Genomic DNA, 22212 nt, shown 5'->3' with positions numbered 1-22212 from the left:
CTCTACGGACCAACAGACTCACGAGATCCAGTATTCATGTGAGAGTATGTACCAGAAATCCAAGCTACAAACTCAGAGCAAATAAGCTTGAATAAGACTGCCTACCACGGGTAAGTAAGCTACTTTTTTTCCAAGTAAAATATTTCTTTGGCTTTCTATTTTATTTAGCTCACTTTCTGTCTCACTCATTACAGTTCTATCATTTTGCTCTGTAGTTTCAAACTAAGAGGTTTGTCTTGGTCAGACAGTCACAGTCTCAGTCTCCAGCGGTCTGTGAGGTCACCTTGACTTTGACGCTTTCTAATTGCTGCCTTCATAATCCGACTCCATTTTCCATTGGACCAGATGCTAAAACAAATCAGATTGGTTTTGGGCATACGTATTGATGCTGTAGTTCATCTTTAAAATGACTGTCAGCTTTTTCTTTCAGAGTACTTTTTACTTGCAATATACAGCCCAAGATAAATAAAGGCCTGGAAAATTACCTCAAACTGAAAGCTGTGCTCCCATAAATGCAAAGCAGGACTCAAAGGACAGGAGAACGAATCAGTGGGAGAGCAGAAAGAAGTCTGAGTGAGGCAGAGAGAGAGAGAGGAGCTGAGGGTGAAGCAGAGCACGGAGTGAGCCTCGCATTTTCTACAATCTCCTGAATAATTGAAGGGCCAGTTGTGCAGCATCACATTGGGAGCCGTGTTATTCGCTGGCCCCTGAGCAGCCGTCCCGACAAGGCAACACACACTGATCGATGAGAGGTCTAGTGGCTTTACCCCGCGATCTATTATTCACACACATTAACGCTGCAGGTGCTATGACACTAGTGCTTAGTGAATAATGTAGTCACTCTAGATCAAGTGGAAGTTTTGTAACAAGCCCACAGCACACTGACTGTACATATACTCTCAGCCTATGCGAGTCAAATGGGATTTTAGAGAACAGGTGTTCGGCAAAAAACCAAGCAATGGATTGAGGTTTGTGTGTTTTATGTGTTCATACCTCGTCGGCCCCAAGGCAAACTTTGACTTGATGAATTTAAAAATGTGTTCGTCTGATCTGAGCTGAAGTGCTTTCTGTAAACACAAGCACAGATAAGGTCATCACGTCTGGGCTGAGATCAGCCTTCAGAAGCGTAAACAGGAGCAGAAACCGGGTGGACAACGTTGCATCATTGCTCTGAAGGTCTGAGATGTGTTGAGGAGAGGATGAGAGGAGGGGAGAGAAAACGGGAGGACAACACAGGGGAGGAGAAGAAAGGGAGGCAGAGAAAGACGAGCACCTTAGTCAAGGAGTTGACGATGAAGGCGAGCAGGAGAACAAGGATGCTATGGAGGAGAACTTTGGCCAGACGAACCAGCAGGCCTCCAGTCTTCAAAGCAGGCTGCAAGACGAAACACATAGTGTTGATTTCAAACCTAATCGGCCAGATAATAAAGCCTTCAGTTTTTACACAGACTTTAAATTACACTCCTTACATGTTTTATATTTGTTAGAAAACATGGCATTTATTATCAATCCACCAAGTGTTAACCAGGGAACTGCTACTGGCAGCAATCAGACCCGCAGGTCAGCCCAGGGGGAATGATCCTCCCTTCACCAGGCCTGGGAGGCTGAGGAGTTCTGACCCCTTGATCCCTAATTAAGGCTTGGATCGCTCTAAAACAACAGGTTGAGAAATATATAACACTTCTTTAGCTCATGTACGGTAGAATCAGCCCCACAGCGGGCCACATCACTTCTGAAACTGCCCTTACACCTCCCCCCACCGAAACACACATTCCTCTGGAGATCTTTTTCTTTTAAATTCATTGCTACAGTAAAAATATTTTCTTTGTAGTTTGGGCACAAAAACACGTAACAGCAGCAGACATAGAACAAATAGTTTCACTTAAGAGTGCAAACATTCAACCTGCTGTTAATCTGGTGTCAAGTGAACCAAACACTCTGAGTAACCTGTTCACTGACTGGCAGACCCTCCCATCAGCTCACATCTGCGGTTAACAACAATCACTGCACTGTTGCTATATTAAGCAACATTTCAGACAAAGAATATCCATATCTGTATGTCAGGATTTTTAAAGCCCGGTGATCAGCCAGAAACTCCAATCGGTGCATCTCTACGTTTAACTTTTGTGACTTAAGAGCAACTCGAGTCAATATCTTTGGTCATTCAGCATGAATAATGCTAAATCCTTACTGAGGTTTGTAAAACAATCCTGTTTATGCTACAGTGAGCAGTAGAACCATTACAAATAGTGGCATTACAGACTTTACAAATAGTATGGCCATGATTTAATTTCTCCTTTTAAAGGTGTATGGGGAAAAAACAGACATAAGCACCTTCCTAATTATGCTCACTTACATCAGGTTCACCCAGGTGGATTCCTGCTAAGTTGCAAAAGTATCTCAAGAACCTCTGATAGAGGCAGAGAGCACAAAAGCTTTGCTGTGTATGTATGCATTTCATTGAAAAATAAAAGAGAAGAAAGGAAACTCCGCAAAATCCATTCTGAGGAGTCAGGAACTCAGAAGTGGTGCAGTGTTTTGCTGTATGCTTGTGATAAAAACTTAAACTACTTTTGTTCATTAGCATATGCAATGAAAAACAAACATCAGGATCTAATTAACTATTTAACTCATCATTAATTCAATCATCCTGACAGCCAGAGTAGATTCACACACGTACTAACCTGGCAGTGTCTGATGAAGAGCGCTGCAACAATGAAGCTGAGCACCAGCGATCCCAGGACCATGGAGTTGCAGAACTGCAGCAGCCAAACGCTCAGCAGGCCGCTCACCTGAACCAGGTACAGGGTGGTCACCTGGGCAGACACACATGGCCGGGTGTGAGCCACGCACTGCTAACAATCACAATGTGGTTTCACAATCACATGGAGGATTCAGTTTGCAGTTTATGCCACTCCGCATTTACATTCACTGTCTTTCCTTTTCTTGTCAAGGTTTGCATCATTCCAGCCCAAAAGAAAACTACTGGTCCAATAAAAAAATAACAAGTAGAAATCAAAGTTTGGCTTGGCTATGAATAATTTAGGGATGGCTACACATGTCAACACAGCTGCCAAACCGCTCTTAACGTGAAATGTAAATTAGGACAGATTTTATTGGGGCAATGTAAAGCCTGGAAAACCTCCATGAGAATTCCTCTTTCTCAGTTCATTTAGCCCAGCTGCTTTTTGAGTTTTTAGCTTAAAAGAGGAGCCTCAGCCAGACCTGGACTGGCTTCTGTCCTGGAGTCGATCTGAGGAGAGGACACACCCGGCTTCCCTCAGAACATCTTCAGAAGACATGTGGATCAGACCGGACAGGACTGCAGCAGATTACTAATAATATACTAATAATGAAGCGTCACAATGGAGTGTGAATATATGTTATGACATGAATAATGCTAAATGAGTCAACTGATCAGGGACTGTGGCATTTAAGCTACTTTGACTGGGCCTATCTCTAAAAGTCAATGTAAAAATGCTAAATATTACATAGTAACTCTGAAATGAATAAAGTAAGCATATTTTTATGCTTCACTACATATTCTTAGGATACAAAACTCAAGTTATGCTTTTGTGTTTCCTAAATTTTTACATTTTGTTTTGTAATTGATGCCTCTTGGTGAAAAATTTTGATTTTCTGGTTCTGATTGCTTCTTTACCATCCAACGACTACTTTAATCAGACAAAACCAACCGTCTGTGGTTGGCTGGTGATGTGGTTCATTTACATACAGTTTAAGTTGTGGACACGTTTGATTGTACATAAGAAATATACTTTGCGCATTAAGGACACATAAAATATGTGTTTTTTGGCCCTCCAGGTATTCCGTATATGAGGAGCAGGAGCGGCAGAGTGGAGTGACAGACAAAGTGGATCTTCATCTTGTTACTTGTTACTGCAAACACCTCATTGATACTGTGATACCTGTGTTGATACTATATTGATCAATGGATTTCAAGACACTTTATGGGTGGGACTGTTTGTGTTAATATTTGCCTTTTGTAACTGACTATGGAATCAGTGAAGTGTGAGATATGAAGGGTGGTTGGTTTATTGGTTGGTTGGTTGGTTGGTTGGTTGGTTGGTTGGTTGGTTGGTTGGTTGGTTGGATGGATGGATGGATGGATGGATGGATGGATGGATGGATGGATGGATGGATGGATGGATGGATGGATGGATGGATGGATGGATGGATGGATGGATGGATGGATGGATGGATGGATGGATGGATGGATGGATGGATGGATGGATGGATGGATGGATGGATGGATGGATGGATGATACCAGTTGGTGTCATGGTGGGAGGAATGGGTGCCACATCAACTGTGTCCTACGTACCTGGGTCGTCGTCAAGAGGTCGACGATGTCCAGGATGTAAACAATGAGAGCTTGAACCAGTAGGATGAACTGGTTGAACTGCCACGTCAGACAGAAGCAACATGTCGTCACGTACATCAGCCACACCATCACTTTCTGGCGAGCAAACACACAAAAACACAAATTATTCTGTGCTGCTTCTGCTTCGACCTTTGTTAAATAACTGAGATTATTCATCTAGACTCGGTTTGTGTGTGAGCTGGACCTGCTGCAAGGCGCTGAGCTGAGGCCTGAGGTAGCAAGTGACAGCAGTGACCTGCAGGGCAAAGAAGGGCAAAGACCAGTTCTCCCTGAGGGAGATGGTGAACTCCACCCGAGTGGTGTCCACCCTGAAAGAAGGAAGCGGAAGAGCAGCCCTTAAATGGAGAAACACTGATTATTTTAAATCAACTTTATTTGATTTAAAACAATCAAATAAATGTGTCTCAAGCTATCAAAAATTTGGAAGATGCACCCTAATATGCTAATAAGCTCTGCAGGCTTGTTTTTCAGCTCAAAGCTGTTTTCTAGAGCTGGAGACCTCTACTACCTTCTGCTTTTACTGTTTACTGAAAAAAAAAAAAATCGTGCCAACGTATCGCCCTGCACAGAAAGTCAAGATAATCCTGAAATTTCTTCTAAATTTATGCATTTTTTTTCCAAGAATGCTCCAAGCAAAATAAAAAGTAATACAACCCATCAACACAGCTGCTCTATGTCACACAACTATATCTACAGGCTCCCTGTGTCTTTCTATTTTAACATACCATAAGCTGCCAGAATACATTTTTGTAAATATCAGTTTCTATCTACAGACTTATTTACTGAAGTAGATGCTATTATCAAAGTCTATCATATTTTGTCATGCTTCATTCTAAAGCTTTAAAGGACTTAAAGCTTTAATACTTCATACTCATAACCCCTCTAACACAAACACTGCATCCCCACAAACATCCCCATTTATATTACTTTTCTTTAGGACACCGGTCACATATAGGACATAACAGGAGGTGGCCAAATGCTGGCTATGAAGAAAATGTGGTTAATTTAAATAAAATCTGTTGATTAATCAACATTGAAACCCGGGTTAACCTTTCTAGGTTCTGGTCCGAGCCCTTTTATGTCAGAAAAATATGCCATTAATTGCGCTAAAATTAAAAAATAAGGTGCTGAAATCTATGTAATTAATAAATGGAGATTACCGCGTTGAAGTCCTGGACCTGGTCTAAACAAAAAAACCTGATGTGCTTTTCAGATGTTTATTCAAAATTTTTTTAAAAACAGCTAATCATTTTTTCATCCACTACATATTTATCCAATAGTTACTCTGTCACAAAAAAATTCTACAAACTTTATAGTATGATTGACATTTTTTCTGGTCGGGGAGAAGGTTTGAATTTTATCAGATATGTGCAATTCGACTTCTACAGAGGCTCAGAGTGGTGCTCTCTCCTCTGCCTCGTCCCAGTGAGCATGCAGAACGTTGTTATTACTCACCTATTAAGAATGTACCAGACTCCAGTCAGTAAACCAGCCAGCCAGGAACCAGCCAGGAGCCATGCTGTGAGGTACAGAGCGATCACATACACGGCTTGGAGCGAGAACACTGTGTAAATGTAGAAATAAATGGGCTCCAGATACGCCTGGACCACACACACACGCACACACACACGCACACACACACACACGCACACAAAAGAAAATGGCTTATTAGGCACTGATAGGCCAACAATGACAGCAGAGGAACTGGGCAGTATGGAAAATTGCTAAAGTTTAAAAGTTTGGGTCATTTTTAAATATGTAACAACTTTCCTGCAAACTTTTATTTTTTTTTAATTTATGGCTCAAATTGAAAAAAACTAAAAATAAAAAGCTTTCCCCAGAGTCAATTTGTGGGTGGTGTCTTACCTGCAAGGGCAGCAGTCTGTACAGAACACTGAGAAACACCTCTTGGTAGATATTCATCCGCTGTAAGAGATTGATGGTCCTCTTTGATTCTGTCAAGTTGTCATGGATCAGTTCTGACAGCCCTGAGAGCACACACACAGACACACACACACACACACACACACACACACACACACACACACACACACACACACACACACACGCACATTTACATTTAGACTTCCTATTTGCACTTTCTGAACCACTGAAGGATGTTTTTTTACATCTTTGACCAAGCTTGTGGAGGTACTGGTGTATTTAAGTGTGCTGTACTGTGCTGAGTTATCAAGTAAATTTGTAATTCAGGACATTTATGTTTGTGTTTAGGAAAATAAATATTTTAAGTCAGCTCAGCACCGTTTTTCTGTATCTAAACCTCAGATATCGGTATGGGAAGTGAGAAAAGTGGATGGATACATACCTAGTGTGAGTTATAAAGTTTAGTTTGGAGATGACTGGACCCACTGTGATCACTGTATCATAAATAACTGAGCATGTCCGCCTGAAGCGCTGCTGCTCCAGTCATGAGGTCTTTTACTGCTGTTAAAAACTTCAGCATCCTTGCACCAATTTTTTTTTTTTTTGGTTAGGCAGCATAATTAGATTTAGCATCACTTTGTAAATAACTGGGAATTCTTTACCAGGTTAATGTCAAAATAACTTGCGGATATTTTGTAGCTCATCATGTAAATGTGTTGTTTGTAAGTAGAGCTGTTAACTCAGACCTTATCCCACTTGACACATCTCACAGTTAAGACCTCTGACTGCTTTAAGGATGATTTCCTGAAGATTATCTCCAGAGGAAACCTGAAGGCAGGGATGTGCAATTAATCAAATTCATTGTTCAATTTCAATTCTGCCTCCAAGCAATGACACGCAGTATATCATCAAAAAACATTGTTCTATGTATATGTGTGTATATATATATATATATATATATATATATATATATATATATATATATATATATATATACACACACAGAGAGAGAGAGAGAGAAGGAGAGAATACATATCTCAGACTCAGATTCGTTAAGCTAGTAGACCAGAAATACTTAGAATAAACAAAGTTTATTTAGAAAAACATAAACATTACAGCATCTCAGTTAATGCTAAACTTAAACTTTAGCTTCACATTGAAATACACAAATAGTTTCATAAATTTGGTCAAACATGTAAAAACAACTTTAATGTGTTTAGTCAGTGCAATTAGGAGTAGAGCAGCCAATGTAAAATAAATGATAAAGAAACTGAATCTGACAAAAACAACAGGTTGACTAGCTTGTTAAAACATGTAAATATAAACTGCAGCAAACCTTCATTCAAATGGTTCAGAAAGTGCAACTAGGAATTTTAAATGTAATATAAAATCAATAATAAAGCATGATGTCATTCAGAGCACAAAGCGTAGAATTAGACCAAACAGATCTTATGGATTGGGGACATTGTTACCAATACTCAAACTAGAATTTTTTTCAACATCAGGACTGATACAGATGTTAATATAGGGTCGGTGCTTCTCTAACTACAGTTTGTTACAGCTGTAAATAACTACATAATTAATAAAATAGAGAATTTAGTAAGGAAATAATGAGCTGAACTGCAGACGATGATGAAGACTTGGGTGGTTCACACTGAGCATACCTTCCTGTATGGATGGAGCCTGCAACATTTGCTTGTAGTACGAGTAGTAGAGTCCACATTCGGTCCGGAAGGAGATCTCCCTCTCCACTTCCTGAAAACAGAAATGGGGAATGTGCTGATATAAATCCAAGCTCTTTTGTTCAGCGTGATGTGGAAAACAGATTTTCTGGCGAGACAAGACAGAACCGAGAAGGACCAGAGCAAAGCGGCTGATATACTGGCAGCCCTCTCAGGTAACAATCAGAGAGGTAACACAGCCATCCCACGAGAACCCCTTCCATACCCCCCACCGCCCACCAAGCATGATTACTGTTCCACTTCAGAAGGAGAGGAGAAGACACTGAGGATGTCCCACGCCACAATATTACATCAATTGTTTGTCTGCTACACTTAGTTTGGAAACATTTCCAATCTGCGTTTGATTAAAAGTGAAATCCTCTGACAACAGCAGCCTGTTTCCTTATGAAAATCAGTTTTTATAATTCAGCAGGAGTCTGCCAAACTGTTCTCCGGCATTACCGCCGTCTAAAGATAAAAACAGTCCAAGAGCTCCTGCAATCCAGAGTCTGTAAAAAATGAAACCATATATCAAAGCATCACTACAATGTGGTTTCTGGTATTTTCCAGTAATAATGTCAGCTTTAAAACCATAAAAAGCCTGTAATGGGAACAGATTAGTTTTCCTTTCAATTTATCAGCAGATTAAGTAAGAACATGAGAGAGGGAAAGCCTGGAGCCATGTGGGTTTCAATTTAAAATATTATTAAGGTTGAAAATCCACCATGAAACAAATAAACAGTCAAATGAACACTAAATATAATTTTTTGTCATCATATCAGGAGATTCCAAAGTAGAACAAAAGAATCTAGTGACTGTTGACCTCTTGGTCACTTCTCTGATTAATGTGGACACCTGGGCTTTGAAGGAGAACAAGCTAAAGAATCAAGCAAAGAATCAAAGTACAACCTAGTTCTGAAGGAAAAATAGGAAAATGACTCCTGATTTATCATCTGACAGTGATTTGGATTTTTGCGAGGAAGACATTAAATGAACCAAAAGACTGTCTCTTAATTTGGGCCAATGGGTTCAGTTTGTGAACAATAAATACCTAGTGCAGAAGAAATCCCACACGCAGTCCCAAAATAAACTGCCAAAGATGTGTCTCCTATTAGTTTGCTGGAAAACCAGAATTCATAAATGTCATCATGACTTCTGACTCAAACATGACTTTCTTTGACGTGGTACTTTCTTTTTTGAAAGCACATACTACTGGATATCAGTCAAAGGGAAATTAGATGTTGCCATTACTAAAATCATCCACGTATTTTTAAAAAGTCATTGTTGATAGTGATGCTGTGGGCAAGAAGGATCTTTTGATTGAGTTTGTAAAAATAAACCTCTGTTCCTTTTCCATAACACCTACAGATGGATGAAGGTTTGAGCCTGCTGCTTCCCCTGATCAGACCGAATGAGCTCATATTTATGGAAGCCCATTTCTGCCAGGAAAGAAAAAATAAAAGTCCATCAAGAAGTCATAATTCAGAGATTCAAAGTCCTAATTATGAGACATAAAGTCACTTTAAAGTCAAAATGATGACTTTGAATCTCAATTATGGGTTTAAAATTCAAAATAATGACATTCAGTTGGGCTTTTGTAGTACTTTTTTATTTCAGGGCATAAATGGGCTTCCATACAACATTCTGCAGCAGAAGTTAATATCTTCCTTGTTTCCGCTCTTGGGAAACAAGGAATGGAAATAAATAGTAGAAGTTTGGAAATAAATGCTGCTAGGCTAACGCCAGCGAATAGCGTGTCATGTTATGTTGTGTCTAGGAGTTTCAGCTTCTCAAGCTACATGGTGAGCTCATATCAATTTATGTCATAATTTAGCAGCAAATTAATATATGTTTTCGATTAAAATGCAATTACTTGCAAAAATTAATGACAGAACCTGAAATGAACTCAATAAAAATTTTATTGAGTCCCACTACTAAACAAAATGTAGTTTTTAAATATTAAATTTTGTAGTATACACATGTACACTTTGAATACATGTGTATGCCTATATGCTCCTCCTTTGGTTAAGGTGAAGCTCCAAAACTGCTTCACCTTACAGTTTTGGTGAAAACTACTAAGGTGAGAGGGACTCTTTCCAAAACAAAACATGTCCTGAACATAGTTAACATGGCTCCGACACAAAACACTGACATCACTGCATTCTGAGTCAGAGTTACATTTTTCATTTAGTCACACCATTCAACACACAGGTCTGGAAGCAACTTGGAGTTACACAACATACTCAGGAGCACGCAGACATGTGGCAGGGGCAGGACGCTGGAATCGAACCCACATCTTTCTAACAGCAAGACAAGGACTCTGGTAAATGAGTCACAGCTGCCCCAATGGGTCAACTAACAAATAAGACAGAAAGGTAGGAACTCCTGCTGTGAATTGTGATTGGCCAGCTGAGAGGTGTGACAGCTTTGTGTGTCCACTTTATTACTGACCAAATCCACCCCAACCCTTTAGTGCTGCCTATTGTACACAGCGACGCACGATGCACCTCGGCTTATTTCATTTTCAAAGCGAGTCATTTTCTAGAATTCCAGCAGTGTCTCCTACCGTGAGCTGAGAGAACCACAGCAGATTCTCGTGTATGGCGTTGACACACCAGGCCTGAGCCACGGCCAGCAGCACCGCTAGAAACAGCCCTGCTGCCATGGAAACACACTGTTGCCAAGGCCACTGGCGCGGAAGGCATGAACCGGAAAAAGAACAGGATCGTCCAAGCGGGGAAACTCCTTCTCTAATCCTTGCTGGCTCTGTCCTCTTGCCACTGTTGCATCTCTCTCCAGATGATCCGGGTGGCAAAATCCCCAGACTGCTACCTGCCTGGTTCACCTTTGCTCTTTTACGAACATCCATTGCATGAGAAAAATGGAGGTCATCTATATGTTCTCGGAACGTTTGATGTGTTAGATCCAGGTAAATAAACAGGATGCGCCTGGGATACTCTGTAGAAGAGATCCAAATCCATTACAGGGATAAATACCAACACGCCATGTTTTTCCTTTACTTGAAGTCGCTCCAAATAAATTAAAGAACGGTTTTTAATCTCTTCAAGTTCTTCGCCAGAGGAAATATGCAAAAGCTCTCTCACAGGGAATGAGGAGCTAGTTTCCTTTCCAATCCTCTTTCGAGTCTACCCGAGGCAAAACAAGCACTGGCTTTTCACCAAAAACTATAAGGAATACGGATAATCCCCGGTTTATATTGAGGTCAAAGAGAATAAGCCCAGTGAACAAGTTCAGAAGAGCGCCTTCCTTGTGAAAGCTACTTAATTTTTCTCCCCTTCATTTCTCTCTGTCAGCATGTCCTCTTGATGAATTTTGAAAAACTTCTATCTCTGATGTGATTGCTTGAAGGATCCATGGATGAGTGAAGTCGCAACTGGAACCGCTGACTCCTTTCTCAAGCAGAAAAATGTCCCGGCTTCTAGTTGAGGTGAAAATAAACAGTTCAAAGTATAAAGAAAAAAATAAAAAGTGAGCTGCAATAAGTGTGTGAACAACAGGACAGACTGTGGACAACTGCAGCCGCCGAAGGGAGGGAGAGGGAAAATTAAAAAAAAAGAAGAGAGGACTACTGCTGACCTCTTGTCTATAAAAACACACACAGGCGCAGGATAAGAGAGACGAGGGTGAGAGAGAGCACCGAGGGGAACGTGTTGGAACATCGTTCGGAAAACGTGGGGAACGTTTGTCGGAGAATTTGTGGCTCTGGAGCTGGTGTGAAGCTATGAGCGCATGTTCCAAATAAACCCCCGCAGGGTCCTGGAGTCCACATGGACATGAGCTCACACCTGATGAATTCAAGAGGACAAACTGAGCCAACTGAGCTCACTGTTCAGCAGAACTGGTGATAATCAGCAGCGCAGAACATTATCTCAGGACCACACTGTGTCAGGAAAGCAGGATTATTCAAATATGTTCTACTTCCTGTTATGGACAACAGCTTTCGCAAGTAAGTGTCAGTCATAAACCCCTTACTACTGATCACTTTGTCCTTCCATGTTCCACCAAGATCAAAATATTTAAATGTATTCTCTCCCAGTGATGCAGAGATATCTTTCTATTCTTTTTGGGTCATATTTTTTAGTCTGATAATTTTTCTCTATTTGCTATAATGTTCTTCTTGATGACGTCACCGTATTTGCTGTAGAACTGCTAAACAAGCTCATGACTTCCGGCTAATCAGTTTTGTAAATCCGCCATTTTTTTTTCTCATAGTGATTTTGTAGTCCAAATTCAGTTATGCAGAAGTTGAAAGTAAACAAGTCAAAATATTTGGTTCTAGTGTGTATTAAATCACAGGATTCCTTACATCATCCCCCTGCATCAGAGCCTCTTCGAAGTGTCTGGTTAACTTAGATTTTTCTCTGGAACATACCCACATCAATGGAGGAAGTCCGTTTGCACCGAGCATTTAAGGATGAACGTTTTAGCAACCTACACCATATCAAGAGGGATTTTCTGAAAGACCTCATCTGATTGAGGGTCAGTTCTTTCTCCATTGATAAACAAGGTACAGTGTTATTAGCAGTGAGCTGCTAATAACACTGAAATGACACCAAAGCTTATTTTAGACATGAATGTTGCGTGTTGATAATGACATCCTGCCCATTGGTTTGATAGTAGCATTGAGCCTTCTGCTTCTGTTAGCACTGTATGCTAGCTGTTAGCTGCCTTGAGGCTATAACTGTACTGCATGTCTTGAATATAATCATTTGGCTTTGTTTTTGCCATTTGTGTCTTGGAAAACACGTGACCCAAATGCATTTAGTGACGTTATTGACACATTATCTAACTGCTGGATTATGTTAAAGCTTTGTTTACTTCAGTCATATTGTGGTAGCATTTATTGTTTTAATAGGTATCTCATATGTTTAACTACACTCCACATTGTAGTTGGTGTGCATGAATGGAGGAGGTGTAAAAAAAATACAAAAATGGCTGAACGGGGTGGAGTGGAACACTCTGCGACCTGGAGGGGGACGTGGCAAGAAATGTCTTATTCACATTTAAAAAGACTGCAGCAAAATTAGTTGCTCTAAAACGCGTCTGCTCTGAAACAGAGTCTGTGGAGCTACAATAACCAGGAATTCAGAACAAAGCATTGCAGTCCTATTTTTTATAGACCGTAAGTGAATGATTTACATGTGAAAAGGAAGAATTTAAGTGAATATGTCCACTTTAAATTACTTGGTGTCTATTCCTTCTTGTTCCATTGTCTGCACTTCTCAATGGCTGCAAAATCTGCTTTAGCATCAGCCTGCTAAAAAACATAATCCCCTGTAAAAACTCATGAGCTTGACTGTACCATGCATTGCTCTAAACTCAAAAATAAACAAACATTATTGCTGCTATCTTAAGTATCTTAAGACAATGAGTTCCGTCAAAAGTAGCACTCTAAGTGACAGAGCTTTCTGATAAGAAGAATAACAATGTCTTTGGTCAGCTTCAGATACACAACATCTGAAAATCTGATTTATCAACAGACTTTTTCCACTGTGACTAGTGGAATGGTTCTGTGCTCAGAGAAGGTTAAATCTTCTCAGAGGAAGATTTACCTAAGACTTTTTTATTACCCAGTAAAGTTTTAAGTGACATTTATGAATTCAGATCTATGCAAAGCAAGACAGGCCTCCCCAATGTAATCACTTTAGTGTCTGGTTATAGCTAGCTTTTTTTTCCTTACCTTTTATGCAATGACTTTTTTCCAGATTTATTAAAGAGTTTAATGATGTTATGCAGAAGAGAGATAGAAATACCCAAACAACACATCTTATTTATAATGCTGATCTTAAGCATCTATTTGTTGAGAGAATAGCTTTAATGTTTCATGTTTGTGAATAAATCTGTGTCAGTTATTCAAGTCACTTTGGTAGAAAAACCTTGCTGCTTCTGTCTTTCTTAGTTCCAACGGGAACATTTAGTGTTTAACGTTTTTCACAGTTTTAGTATTTTTGGCTTTGATTATTAAATAACCTTTTCTCAGCTTAATAAACATATGCTGTTCATCTGAGGTTTTCAGAGCCTCTCTAATATTAATAACAGAAAAGAACAAAAATTATTTTCCATTTTCATCTGATTTGCAAAACTTTGACTGAAAATGACCCTGGATGTAAATTGATTGCAGTCAAACAAATAAAATATGAACATTACAGGGGCCCCTTTCTGTCACCCACATACAGCTTCAATTATACAGTACTACTGAGGGATGAGTTAGCTAGACCAATATCTAATACAGATATAAAACACAGCTCAAAATTATAAGGCATATTTATGGATGCCTTGAGCAAATCAATTTGATTCACCTGGGCTGAAACAATTTCATACCAAACAGCAAGATCCCCCACAAAAAAACATTTTATGCTGCTGAAATCTTCAGCTAAAAACCACCTGCAATGTGTGCTAGCTTAACAGGCTTTAATGAAAATGAACTTCTTAACCCAAATTAAAAGAGACAGTTGTTTTTCATTATGAACTTAAAGCCATCTTTGAACTTATAAATAACTTTTTGCATTCCTCAAATAAAACTTAACTTGCCAAAACAATTTAGTGTACTGATTTCTTTTATGCACTTATCTATATATTTTCAACTGAATAATAATAAATGGCCCTAATCCTATGTGGAGGAGGCAGTCTGAGGACTTAGAAGGTGGACGCTGCTAAAGCAGTTAAAAGCTTTTTCAACATTAGCAGTAGGCCTGTCACGATAACAAATTTTGCTGAGCGATTAATGGTCTAAAAAATTATTGCGATAAATGATAATATTGTTTCAATACCTTTTGACACTGATTTAATGGAAATGACTAATAATGCAGCTATTTCCTGCCATAGATAGATACACTTTATTTTCAAAAGAAAACATTACACTGGAACTGATAAACTAAATTAACAAAACAACCAAAAGCAAAAATAAAATGAACTCTCAGTCTCCATTAACAAAAAACGAACTTGAATAAAAAGTAAACATAAAGCCAAAGTGGAAATAAATACTGCATTCAACCAAAAGAGTGCAGATTATGAAGTCTGTATGTGCCCTTCAGTAATCACTAGATTTAAATAGAGAAGATGGGCACATCCGACTACCTAATGCAGTAGTTCACACTACACGATTTTTTTGCCCCCATTTTCCCCTTAAAATAATCTTAGATAGTTGGCCGATCTAAGATTGTCGCTGGTGATTTCGTAGCCGATCATCCTGCAGTGTGATTTTTATCGTCGTGGCCGCTCCATCTAAATCAGGGGATTTCCCCGACTGGGAGCCTTAACGCTGAATGTGACAGGTAGCCAATCAGAAAGCACGGATTCTCCTCTGCGCTTTCTGAGGGGAAATTAAGAGGGGAATCCCAAACAGCTGACACGCAACCCGAAGTCCAGCGGACATCGAGATATGTGTAAACAACATTAATATTTATTTAGCATTTCGTGCAAAGAAAATGACAAGGGGAGGAGTTGGAGCCAAATTGCTACCGCAGTTGATAAACCCGGTAACTTTTCAGGTGCTCTTCATTAACGTGACATAAATAGGTTATAATGATTTTCATTCAGTCGGGACTTTACGTTGACTCTAGCCACATGCGTCACAGGTAAATTCTAATAAAGCATTGATTAATGCCTGAGTGATATTAAAATTAGTTAACTGGACTTGTAGCCATTATTTTGGGCTACAAGTCCAAAATAATGGCTGTGTGGCTGGACAACACACAGCACGATCGAACCGATCGAACCGTTATACCTAGGATTTCTATCGGCTAATGTGTGGTCCCTCAGGTTTTGAAAATGGGCCGACAAGGACATTACACTAAGGAAATAAAAAGGGAGGGTCAGTGGAGAGCACCGGAATTGAGCCTTTTTTTATTCAGTGTCATCAAGAGAAAGAAAAAAAAGGCAGGAAGAGACGATAAAGCCGATAATTAAAATGAGGTCGATATCGTGTGATTAAGTGATTTATCGTTTATCGTGACAGGCCTAATTAGCAGAACATCAACAATATTTGTGCACATTTGTAAAGGAATCCCAGAGACAGGTGTTTGATCTGTTTGATCTGTTAGCGATTTTGCAGATTATGTGGTTCTGTTGCCAGGACTTTAAGTCTGATGGTGGTAAACTGGCCAGACTGGTAGGAGGGAGGCTGCAATTCAATCAGAAGCCACCAGGCCTCTTCACAGTGAGCAAATCCTGAAACATCTGCTCACACAGCTGAATGTATATATAGTGCAATGTGCTATTATATACATCCTGATGGTTGAGTAACCTCAACAACAAACTAAAGCCATTAAATATCTTTGCTGTTGAGCTGGTATGACTCGTTCAATAATTGAGCAACAAAAAAAGAGTTTTTGAATCCAGAATGTTGCAATATATAATTGATTAAAAGCCAGTTAATTAACTAATTAATTAACTACAGATGATGCAATTAACTTGACTAAAATTGCAATGGAGTCCCACCACTACTTTTTACACATCTTTGGCAGGGTCTGTCCACCTAAACAAATGAGAACTAACAGTGTTACAAAATGAGAAAACCCACAGCAGGAGTTTCCATTTCCATGTTTTTTTGTCTGTGTTTAATACAGACTGTAAAATCAGATAATACTGCTTTGAGTCAGTCTAAAACAATGTTTTTCTGCAGTGCTATAAGGGTCATTAAAAATGACCTCATTTTTGGCAATGTTGCCACACCACACAGCGCAAACTTTATCCCCCAGGAACGAAGCTTCCATTTGGCTGAGTTCAGAAATCAGCGCCGCACTACGCATGGAAAAACCATCATCCCTTCACACAATGAGGTGTTTATGATGCGTTTCCAAGGCATTTGATGGAGAACACAGCACAAGGGGAAGTGTATCATCATGATGAAGAAGTGTTGTTATTCGACAAAAAGCAGAAAATTAAAAAAATGTTTAAGCCTAGTTTTAGTAACCTCATTATAATTGAGTACTAAAAACGTGAAGCTAGAATTTGAATTTTAAAACTTGACCTGTACATAAGTTTGTTACTCTGCAAGAGCCTGTCAGAAGCAAAGTTACATGACAATCATTGATGATCAGTTTCAATGACTTCTTAGAGCCACATCATTTTGAATTTAGGTAATCGCAATAAAAAATTAAACATGATGTCAAAATTAAGTTAAAAAATTTTTTTTAGACCAACAGCACACATTTCTGTAGGTTTTAAACCCACTGAAGACAATCTTCACTCTACAGAGAGAATTTAACAGGAGCAGAACTCTGCCACACAATCACATTTTGACATTAACTTCAAAAAGCTGCTGGTAGTTATTAGAAGAAAAGCTGTCAATCCTCCTGAACTTGTCGTGGTGATGGTTAGGTTTCCAGCACAGGTTACCATGGTGACAGATGCAGTTAGAAAATGAATTAGCTTTGTGACAATAGAAATCCTAAATTGAACCTTAGTTTGCCTTTATGTGATGATGTTGTGTGACGGATCAGAATTCCATAGACCTGTTTGTCTATGTGGAAAACGTCCACAACTATTTAACTTCCAGCAGTATTTTTTTCATTTCATTTTGTTGTTGTTCTCCATGTTGTTGTTCTTGTTGCGCTAATTGTTCTTTATCATCATGGCCTGTGCTGAAATGAAATGTTTTTGTGCTTCTGTAAGATGACAATAAAGGCATGGTGATTCATTCTGATTCTGATCTTTTGTGTTTTTTCTTGCTCATGTTGTCCTTTTTCACAGTTTTTTTTTTTTTTGCTCTTGTTTTGCCGTTCATGTCATTAGCTGCGTTTCCATTACACGTATGCACAAAACTTTGTCAATATTCCCCTAATGTCGAAAAAACACAATTTCTATATTACAGTGTTTCCATTAAAAAAGAAGCGCAATTAAAATTACACTTGAGTAAGTTTGTTCACGCAATAAGTCATTAAAAAACATGCTGTGCCACGATCCTCCAGCAACTTCCTGTCACCTTCTTCTTCGTGGTTTGTGCCAGTGACATTCAGTTGTTGATCACATGACTTGTGTGATGCGAAAAAAGTGTCTCCATTGCAGTTTTGCAAAATAAACCAATTTCAATATGGCCAAAAAAAAAAACACCTCATCCTATGGCCAAAACTATTTATCAATATATATATATTTTTTTTAATTGATATGCTTCCATTAAGCATATTCGTTTTTTAAATGTCAGATTGTACAATTAATTGTACAAGGGAAACACAGCTAATTTTACCATTTTTGTTGTTCCTGTTATTTTTTTGGTTGTTTTTTTTTAAACTTGTTACTCCTATTCCTCTTGTTTAGTGTCATTGAATTGTAAAAGCCATGGGATCAATCAACCTCAATCTACAGAGATTTTTGTATGCAAACAAACTCATAGACACCATCACTCTATCAGGAAAACAGCTGTGAACTCAGGGTCACTCATTTCATACATCAACCTGAACAAACAGTTCCTATCCTACACTGGCTAATGTGTGAAACCACGACGGCTGACTTATTCACACAAAAGCTTGACTTGAGTGATGGCTTTGTTCTAACAAGTGCCCTGTAAGCCTCAGTGGAGATACTGTGAGGCAATATGCAACACAACACGAACCATCATAACAAGTTCTGAGTGCAATATTTCAGCATTTACACATGAGCTTTTCCAATTTTGACAAATCAAATGGCTTCCCAGCTTGTGACTGGTTCCAAAAGAAAATGGCAGTTGAAACCAGACATTCACTTTCAGACTGGGAGGATTTGCAGAAATCTGAGCCTCCCTTTGCTCAGACTGCAGAGTGCAGACAGACAGAAAGTTGGACTGAACAGAACCGGAGAATCACATTCAGCAGAAAGCAGGAGTGTTATGGCCTTTACCTTGATGTTGGAGAACCACAGGTCGTTCTCATGCAGCGTGGCCACGTAGATGGAGCACAAAAGGCCCAGGCCCACAGAAACAGACCAACCAATCGATGTCCAGATTATAGCACCCCATGACCAATCGCCTGCAAGGACATGAAAATGTTATGTCTTTTACAGTTTTTAAAAAAAATTATTATTATTTTCTGGTTTTTGCTTTTTTGGTTTTTATTGGTAAACCAATTATTATTATTTTTTTGGTAATTCATCATTTCGATTTTTTTTTCATACTTTTTAAGGTTTGTTTTTTTCATTAACTTATTTACAAAACAGGGCAAAAGACTAATGTGTTCTAGAAACATTAAAACAAAGAAGGTCCTAATGTTGAATCAAAGGCTGTGCTTCTGCATGGAATTTAAATGTTCGCCAACAAATCTGTAGGCCTGGCACAATAACTATGTTTACTGGACGATAAATTGCCACAGAAATTACTGAGATAAATGATAATATTGTCTTTTAGAGACCAGTTTCAGCTAAAATAATAATATTATTATTATTGCCCCCCTTTAATAGCAAAATTAAAGGGGGGCATATTTATAACTTCTATTGTCCAAATGGAAATTATCAAACTCTTTTTAATTTACCATTCAATTAATTGGTTTGTTGCTGACAGACTTAAGTGTAGATTCTCTCTGGGTTCAGCTTCCTCCCCAAACCCAGAAACATGGCTGCAGTTAGGTCACTTTCTTACTTTAATTGACCCTAGGCTTGGGTGCAGCAGGCAACCACCATCACCTATTACAACTACAAGAAAACATCACTGTGAAAGGTTCAGCTATGACTGAAGAGTTCAAGCTCTGCGCTGGTTACCACCAGAGCAGAGCTTGTTCAACACTGGCAATAGGGTGCAACACATTGACTTGAGTCCTAATAAGTCATGCCTTAATAGGAGTGCTGATTGGAACAAAACCGCTGTTTTAGTTATTTAATGACATCAGGTTTTCATACTGACTGACGTTATTTCAGCGTCCCAGGAGGATTCCTCTCTCTCTCTCACTCACCCTGCAGGATCTTGTCTGGATGGTGATGGGTGCAACAGTTGGACTCGTGGGCCTGAACTTCAACAGCCGGAGTCGCCTCCTTCCCCCTGCTGCCTTTCCTCTGACGCAGGCTCGTCATGTTGTCAAACTGTCCCCCCCTAACACAAGCGGGAGCGCGTGTAGAGATCCACGCAGATACGTTTAATTTTTAATGCGCGGATGTAAACAAGGCTGAGCGCCGCTATAACACCGGGATAGACGGGCCTTCTGCTCGGGATTTCCTGCTCACGTTACAAACGGACTGAGAAATATCAGAATTCGCTCGAGACCAGATTAACGGAGAGCCACATTCATTTCTACCATCTTTAAATCGGAGGGTTTGCTCACATATCATCACCAGTTAGCTGACACATGGGTGATGCGGTCATTGACACTCAGAGTAGGATGAGACAGGGTTAAAGTCCCGCTGTGCCGCTCGGACACACAGCTAGCGCCTCATTACAGTCATTCTGCTTTTTAACACAAAGGCGCGCTCGCGCTGCAGACGGACGGCGAAACGGTCTCCGTTAGGATACAAGCGGTCCATGCCAGCCTCTCACCCTCCTCTGGGCTGAAGGAGCGGCTGGTAGGACGGTCCAGCAGCTCCCTGTCTCCCTGTTCTACCAGCGTCCTCCTATATCACTTACTCGTCCCAATTTCTCCCCCTTTTTCTCCCAAAACTTGCTCAAACCTACCCGTGTGTTTAATATTTGCTGGCTGCGGTACTGTGTTTCAGTACCGGAAATCGGCGGTTCTGTGCTTCAAAATAAAATCCTAAAATATCATAAGTTAACTTCTACATGGGTGATTTTATTGTGATTTGCTACTATTAAAACACATGAATAAAACGTATAAGTTTAATCAAATTTAATAAATGAAGTGTTTAAAATAGAACTTGAATTATAAGAAAATTTTACAAAATAGCTTAATCTTTTAAAATGGTACTTGATTTCAACTTACCTACATTTCCAGCTTTATTAAGTCCATTCTCGTATAGACTGCCTGCATCCCAGTGAAAGAGATTTTCCGGCCCATCAGGTCCCGTAAAGTACTAGAGATCGATCGACAAGAAAAATTAGAATGAAAATAAACAAAATATTAATTAGGAATAACAGACCGTCTTGTGGTAAAATATCAATTTAAGAAATGTGACAGAAATAGTCTTGTAATAATATTGTTCTCAGATCAATATTTTTTTTTTTTTGCGATAGCTCTGGATGGGGAGTTTACAATTTTAGCTAATATGTTTTTCCTGCAAAAACTGCCCCGCTTTTCACAACTTAACTCTGACCCTCTCCTGTGTTCTGCTGTTAGTCTCATTTTGATGGTGATTGTCTTCATCCACATAGTGGTTCCTGCTAATGGAATAAGCAAAAATTATGTCCTTCATATATAACATCTTGCTTGAGAAAAGACCCCACGTCTAAGTGAGTGGGCAAGTATGAGATAAAAGTAATAGTTCTCAAATGCACATAATGGTTTTCTCACTATTATTAAGCTATCACTGGGCCACTGTCAAATAATATGGTTTCAAGCTGCATCTCCTTTTACAATTTTCTTCTAGCTCTAATTTATATATAAAAAAAGAAAAACCTTACATTCCATTTTCCGAAATGGTCGTTATTACTCTCCAGCTGGCTTGCTGGCTCACCTTGGTGATGAAATGATATGAAGAAGTGATATTGGACTTATTGGACTGGATATTGTGGCATTGTTATTGGTCTTTTCCTCCTGCAGCTTCATGCATTAGTGAAGATGAAAACTCTTTGTAATGACTGAGAAACTGTTGACATTATGGGTGTCAAAACCAAAAAACCCAAATAGAAAACAAAAAAATATTAAGTTTTAAGTTACTGGAAAATCTAATAATAAATGTTCCAATACACTGTTGTACTCATTTCTAGTTTTTTGTTTTTTTATTCAAAGATTGACATTTTTGACATTGTTTATGAGAACAAATTCAAGAAAAAAAATCCTATTAAATAAGTGATGATAAATAAAAGCTTCGTAAAAGCAACAAATCGACTTAAAACAATAAAGGTAACAGTTAAAAGGATTCTATGACTTGTGTAAATTATTGAAAAAGAATTAATGTTTTTCTGAAGGTATTCTAAGTTTGTGAATCAAAGGAAGAAAAACTGGAGCAATTATGTTGAAAACATCTGGTGACTAGCTGTAACCTGATTATTGGAGGGTGTCCTATAGAGACCTGCACTGAAAGATAATGATTTTGTGTGGAAGAGTTAATAAACAATAAAAATGATCTGGTGCCTGTCATGGTTCACTAAGAGCAATTTTAAATCCAAACAC

General features: G+C 39.1%; 1 protein-coding gene across 2 annotated transcripts in view; it reads right to left on the bottom strand.

Moving 5' to 3' along the window:
• dpy19l3 (dpy-19 like C-mannosyltransferase 3) overlaps positions 1-20652 on the bottom strand; it is a 62206-nt gene extending 41554 nt beyond the window's left edge. Inside the window, exons 1-10 of one of the 2 annotated variants that reach the window (XM_015000057.2) lie at positions 19885-20652; positions 18842-18969; positions 7949-8039; positions 6267-6388; positions 5856-6001; positions 4585-4708; positions 4341-4475; positions 2685-2816; positions 1274-1375; positions 994-1067 (exon numbers count right to left, since the gene is read on the bottom strand). In XM_015000057.2, coding sequence (XP_014855543.2) covers positions 994-1067; positions 1274-1375; positions 2685-2816; positions 4341-4475; positions 4585-4708; positions 5856-6001; positions 6267-6388; positions 7949-8039; positions 18842-18969; positions 19885-20002 — 1172 coding nt within the window. In that variant the 5' untranslated portion in view covers positions 20003-20652. Of the gene's footprint in view, positions 1-993; positions 1068-1273; positions 1376-2684; positions 2817-4340; positions 4476-4584; positions 4709-5855; positions 6002-6266; positions 6389-7948; positions 8040-10571; positions 11847-18841; positions 18970-19884 lie in introns of those variants that run through there. The other variant, XM_015000056.2, reaches the window with a different exon arrangement.
• Between the last annotated feature and the right edge of the window lie 1560 nt (positions 20653-22212).

The sequence above is a fragment of the Poecilia mexicana genome, unplaced genomic scaffold (genome assembly GCF_051168715.1).
Source record: "Poecilia mexicana isolate PSO_F unplaced genomic scaffold, ASM5116871v1 scaffold_3, whole genome shotgun sequence".
NCBI classification, from domain to species: domain Eukaryota; kingdom Metazoa; phylum Chordata; class Actinopteri; order Cyprinodontiformes; family Poeciliidae; genus Poecilia; species Poecilia mexicana.
Note: the sequence above shows the minus strand (reverse complement) of the source record. Positions and strands in the feature narration are given on the sequence as shown.